Here is a 6,108-nt window from a genome sequence, read left to right on the forward strand (position 1 = left end):
GAGCAATGGCTGACATGTTATCCATCTTCAGTTGAGGTGCTGGAGAATCGTCGCCTGTGACTTCCTTCAGCAACCTCGTGAGCCACACCGCCTGACACGCTGCTGTAGCGCCAGCGATGTACTCTGCCTCGCAAGAAGAGAGCGCCACCACCTTCTGTTTCTGGGATTGCCAGGCCACCGCCTTGGTTCCCAGGAAGAAGATAATCCCCGTAGTACTCTTTCTGTCATTCACATCACCTCCCAGGTCGCTGTCACTGTAGCCCGTAAGGCTATTGTCAATACCAGACAGCTTGGGGTAAGCCAATCCAAAATCTGCAGTGCCGGCGATGTAACGGAGCAAATGCTTAACCGCCGCCATGTGTTCCTGCCTGGGCTTCTCCATAAACCGACTCACCATCCCCACCGCGAAAGAAATATCAGGACGAGTGTGTATCAAGTACCGCAAGCTTCCCACCAGACTGCGATATTCAGACACATTTACCTCTGCTGAAGTTCCTTCCTTGGACAGTTTCAGTCGTGTCTCCATTGGTGTGTGACAAGAATTACACCCTGCCATGTTTGCCTTCTGGAGCAATCTGCGGGCATAGGCAGCTTGACCGAGTGTAATGGCCGCCTTGGACTGCCGCACCTCAATTCCCAGGTAGTAGGACAGCAACCCGAGGTCACTCATCCTGAACAGGCGCTGCATCTCCAGCTTGAAAGCTTCAACTCCTCCCTCCTTGGCTCCAGTGATGATCAAATCATCTACGTAGACGCCAACGATCACCCGTGAAGACCCCTTGCCTCGGGTGTACATGCCATGCTCACTGGTGCACCGCGCGAAGCCGAGTTCACGCAGGCTGACATCCAGCTTTTGGTTCCACGCCCTGGGAGCCTGACGCAGACCGTATAATGCTTTCTTCAGACGCAGCACCTTCTCACCGTGGCCTGCCGCAGAGAAACCCGGCGGCTGCTGGACATAAACTTCCTCGGCAAGCTCCCCGTTCAAGAAAGCCGACTTGACGTCCATATGATGGACAAGCCAGCCCTCCTGAGCAGCGACAGCCAACAGCATCCGCACCGACTCCATCCTCGCCACCGGCGCGAACACCTCATCAAAGTCGATGCCGCTCTTCTGGACATATCCCTTCGCCACCAAGCGTGCTTTGTGCTTCACGATGGCTCCCTGCTCGTTGCGCTTGAATTTGAACACCCACTTGAGCCCGATAGCACGGTGCCCTTGTGGGAGCTTGACGAGCGCCCATGTGTCGTTCTGCTCGATCGAAGACAGCTCCTCGAGCATGGCCTTCCTCCACGCCTCATCGTGACGCGCCTCATCGAACGTGGTTGGCTCCCCCTCAACGCCCATCAAGAGTTCTGCCAGCGCGCGTTCAGCCTCCTCTGGCACTGGTGCGTCACCGAGCACGTTGTCCAGTGCCCGGAATCGCAATGGCGCGTCGTCGGCGTCAATGTCCAGATCTGGATCCCCTAGCGGAGGGGACACGAACTCCACTCCAGCTGGCGTTCCTGGTGCAGGCGAGTCAGTTGGTGCAGCCTCCTGCACCAGTGTCGATGGAGAAGCCGCCGGGCCCATGGGTGATGTCGAGGGTCCTGGCGAGCCTGGTGGCGTGTGCGCTGGTGACTGCGGCACATGTTCACCTCCTGGTGCGAGCAGTGTCACGTACTCCACCGTGAACGGCTCCTCCGAATCCACGTCCAGTGAGTCATCCGCCGTATCTTCCCACTTCCAGGGCCTCCCTTCATCAAATACCGCATCGCGCGATATGCACACCCTCCTGGTGCGCGGGTTGTAGAAGCGGTAGGCCTTGGATCCCGGCTCGTAGCCGATGAACGCCATAGGAGTACTCCGGTCGTCCAGCTTATGCTGGTGTCCGCCGGCGACCTTGACATGGGCAGTACAACCAAAAGTGCGGAAGAAGTGAACAGCGGGCTTGGCGCCATACCAGACCTCATACGGCGTTTTCCCGTCCACGCTCCGGGTCGGCGACCGGTTCAAGATGAACACCGCAGTGCAGACCGCCTCCCCCCAAAGCCAGCCGGGTACCTTCATGCCTTTCATCATGCTCCTCGCCATCCCGAGCACGGTCTGGTTGCGCCTCTCAACCACGCCGTTCTGTTGTGGAGTGTACGGCGCGGTGAGATGGCGCTGGACTCCCGTGTCAGCGCAGTGCTCCGCGAAGGCATGCACCGTGAACTCGCCTCCACGGTCTGTACGTAGCGTGCCCACCTTGCGCCCGGCTTCGTTCTCCAGCCTTGCCTGCAGCTGGATGATGGCTAACGCGGCCTGATCCTTAGACGCCAGAAGAGTGAGCCACATAAACCTGCTCCTGTCATCAACAACAAGCAGGAAAAGGCGTTTGCCGCCCGGCGTGGGCGGGGTGATCGGCCCACACAGGTCGGCGTGAACCAGCTCCAGTGACTTGGACGCCCGGAACCTGCTCACCGCCGGGAACGGGCGTCGACGTTGCTTCCCGGCGAGGCAACTCTCACACACCTGCTCGACATGGTCGATGCGTGGGAGGCCCCGTACCATCTCCTTCTGCGCCAACAGCTTCAGACCATGGAAGCCCAGGTGCCCGTACCTGGTGTGCCACTTCCACGCCGTGTCGTCCGCGCGCGCCGCGAGGCACACCAGAGCGCTCAGCTTGACATCGAGGATGTAGAGGCGGTTGTCAGCACGAGGTACCTTGGCCAGCAGGCGACGTCGCTGGTCCCAGATGCGCAGAACTCCATTCTCTATCAGCACCTTGTACTTGCCCTCGTCCAGCTGCCCGAGGCTGATGATGTTGGCGGTGAGCTTGGGGATGTAGTACACGCCGCCAAGGGTCTGGTGCTCGCCGGTCTTGCAGCTGAACAGGATCGTGCCGCGCCCGGCTATGTCCACCACCGAGCCATCGCCAAACCGAACGGTGCCGCGCACGCCCGTGTCGAGCTCGGAGAAGGCCGAGCGCACGGCGGTCATGTGATTTGTGGCGCCCGTATCGAGGATCCACCGGGTACTGCCCTCCTCGGCGTTCTCCTCGAGCTGAACGAAGAGTTTGTCCTCCCGGATGTGCACCGTCTCGCTCGCCGCAGGTGCTGTCGGGGTGGCGAACACCACGTGAGCCGTGGCGTCCACCGGTTCAGGCGCCTCGTCGTCGAACACCCAGCGCGTCCGGATGCCGCCGTCGCCAATCTGGACGCCCACCGCATCCTTCTGCTTCTCGGGCATCACCGATACGGCGGTGACCGTGGTGATCCCCACCATCAGCGCGGCTTCCTCCTGGACCTCAGCCGCATGCGCCTGCTCATCACGCTTCTTCTTGCGACATTCCCGGGCCCAGTGCCCAGTTTTGCCGCAGTAAGCGCACTCATCACTGGCGAGTTTCTTCTTGCCGGTCTCCTTCTTCCTGCCACCTGCGCCACCAGGTGGCCTGGAGCCGCCAGCACTCCCCCCACCTTGGGAAGCACTGCCGCCGCGTTCGCGCCTCTGGTTCGACGACGGACCACGTCCGTTGCCAGAGGAGCCTCCTCCGCCGCCTGAGACTTGCAGCCGCGACACCACTCGCGACACAAGTTCCTCCTCCGTGAGGTTGAGCCGCGCCGAGGACCCGCCATTGTCGCCACCAAGGTTGTACCGTTCCTCGGCCGCTTTGAGTCGCCCCACCAGCTCGTCCACTGACAGATCATCGAGGTCGAGCATAGTCTTAATAGCCATAACGATTTGGGCATACCTGGCCGGCGTGGCCTGCAGAAACTTGCGCACGACCTCCGGCTCAGTGTACCCGGAGTCCAGCACCTCCAGTTGGCTTGCTAGATCGGTGATGCGGATTGCGAACTCGTCCACCGTCTCCGAGTCCTTGAACCGCAGTGCCTCGAATTCCTGGCGCAGCGTGTTGGCCTTGGCCTGACGCACGCGATCGACGCCGAGGTTCGACTTCTTCAAGGACTCCCACGCCTCCTTTGCCGTGATCTTCCGAGCGATGGCGCCGTGCAGCTCCTCCGGAAGACCCAGAGTGATGATCTCAAGGGCACTCCGGTCTTCTATGTAGTCGAAGGGGCCGAGGCTCACCGTCTGCCACAGGCCTCTCGCCTGCAGCTTCAACTTCATCATCGCCGCCCAAGAGTAGTAATTGGACTTGGTGAGGATCGGGAACTTCGCCTTCTCCTCGCGCACGACGCGCGGTGCGCGGTCACCACCGCCACCGCTGCCCGACGCACCCGACGGGAACCGCCTTGCCGGTGAGGACGAGCGGAACCTGCGCCGATCCATGGCTAACCTGGCTCCGATACCAGATGACGTCTCCTAAACGTCGGCGCCCGTCACCGGAGTCGAAGAGGATGACCCAGAAAACTCGGTGAACTCACGCACACACGCGAACACTGTGAAACTTAGAGCACACACAAATGTTTTGGTGCCGTGAACCCACCTTCGGCATTTTTCAGACTCTATTCATATATATACATGCAGTGAGCAGCTCCTGGCCACTCAAACTCAACGCCATGCACGCCACTACTTCCTACAGGGCCGCGCCATCCCACGACCAAACTAGTGGAGTGCGAAGCTTCAGCTACGACTCAACAGAAAGACGAAAACGTGGCCACCTCCTTGCGGACAATGCGCAAGTCAAGGGCCTTACATGACGCACCTCTAGCAGGTTCAGTTATTGGACTCTGAAACTCTGAAAAACAAGACTCTGAACCTAGACTGAACTAACTGAATGAGCTAACAATGGCGATCATGGCCATTTCACGGTACATCTTGGCGTACGGGGGAACGACGACCTCGCCCCAGTCGTGGTACCCCCCGTACAGCATCCAGAAGATGATCGGGTTGACCAAGCAGCCGAGCGCCGTCCCCACGACCTGGTTGATGAGCACGGCGTGCGGCGAGGTGAGGGTGAGGTAGCCCGTCCTGAACACCTGCATGAGGTCGCCGGCGGTGGAGGCGGCGGACATGACGATGATGCCCACGGCGAGCCCGGCGACCACGCCGCCGTTCTCGAGCCCCACCCACGAGCCGAGGAGGAACAGGGCGATCCTGCCGTACGTGGACGCCACGCTCACGTCCATCACGCCGACGCCGTACGCGCTGCAGAACGTGAACAGCGGCATGACGAGGTAGGCGATGGCCGGCGATGGAGACGACCGACAGGGCGACGTAGCCGACGGCGGCTGCCGGGTCGTACACCCGGTCGCGGAGGAACACCTGCGCCCGCCGCCGGTCGTCGAAGCTCCGCGCCGGCGGCCGGTCGTCCACGCCGAGGCACATGAACGGCTGCGTGGCCAACTGGGAGTGCCGCCGCTTGCGCATCGCGCGGAGCGTCCGGAGCAGGATGCAGAGCATGTTAGTTGAATCCCGTGCACGTTTTGCATTGACATACTTGTACTTAGGCAGTGCATGTTTCCTTTTCACAAGCTAGTTAGCTGCATGTAGTAGAACGGTGTGGAGCCAGAGCCGTGCTGCGTTCACGGTGCGGCGAGCGAGTCTTCCGCCACGAGCGCATGAAAATCGTTCTCGCGCACAAGGCGGGCACGGCGCAGCGTGAGCGACGTGGCGGGGATATCGGATCACAGATCGTTGTAAACACCGTTGAATAAATAACAAAGAAGAAAGCCTGAAGGGGCTGCGATAGTGCATGGCGAAAACTGCTCTTGCGTCTTGCGATTTTTTGTTCTGTGTCGTGTGCGACGTTGTGAGTGCAGAGAGCGAGCGCCGGCCTTCGTAGATCGCCGTCGGGCAGACCACTCCGGTCACCGGCGCCAACAAGTGGTACCAGAGCCGTGTTGTATGTTCTACGGCGGGTCGGTGAGCCCGCCGCGTGAACCACCCCGCAAGAAGTTCGTCATCCCACCAAGATCATCGTCGTCGTCGGTGAAGATGGGCGACAAATCGCCATCGGCATCAAGCAGCTCGGCACATGGAGTTCGGGAGAGCTCCTTGATGTGGCAGATGCTCACCCGCTCCAATTATGCGGAGTGGGCAACTCTGATGCAGTGCAACTTTGAGATCTTGGAGGTGTGGGAGGCGGTTGAACCGGGAGGTGAAGGCGTGAAGAGAAAAGATGATCGCCAGGCCATGGGCGGACTTCTCCGGTCCGTTCCTCAGGAGATGTGGCAGATGTTGGG

The 6,108-nt window shown here is 60.5% G+C and overlaps 1 protein-coding gene across 1 annotated transcript; it reads right to left on the bottom strand.

Moving 5' to 3' along the window:
• Positions 1-4,692: 4,692 nt before the first annotated feature.
• Positions 4,693-5,326, bottom strand: LOC136492341 (probable metal-nicotianamine transporter YSL17). The gene is made up of 2 exons (XM_066488396.1): positions 5,133-5,326; positions 4,693-5,071 (listed from the first exon to the last, which is right to left on the bottom strand). Exons 1-2 carry the CDS (start codon positions 5,324-5,326, stop codon positions 4,693-4,695), a joined length of 573 nt encoding a protein of 190 aa, XP_066344493.1.
• Between the last annotated feature and the right edge of the window lie 782 nt (positions 5,327-6,108).

This window comes from Miscanthus floridulus, chromosome 11 (genome assembly GCF_019320115.1).
Source record: "Miscanthus floridulus cultivar M001 chromosome 11, ASM1932011v1, whole genome shotgun sequence".
Taxonomy (NCBI): domain Eukaryota; kingdom Viridiplantae; phylum Streptophyta; class Magnoliopsida; order Poales; family Poaceae; genus Miscanthus; species Miscanthus floridulus.

Bases quoted from the DNA above. Each gene is read 5' to 3' on its own strand.
- LOC136492341 (XM_066488396.1), bottom strand. From the start codon at position 5,326: ATGCTCTGCATCCTGCTCCGGACGCTCCGCGCGATGCGCAAGCGGCGG. The intron at 5,072-5,132 runs GTCGGTCGTCTC...CACGTTCTGCAG, and splicing joins GCCGTCGGCTACGTCGCCCT to CGCGTACGGCGTCGGCGTGA.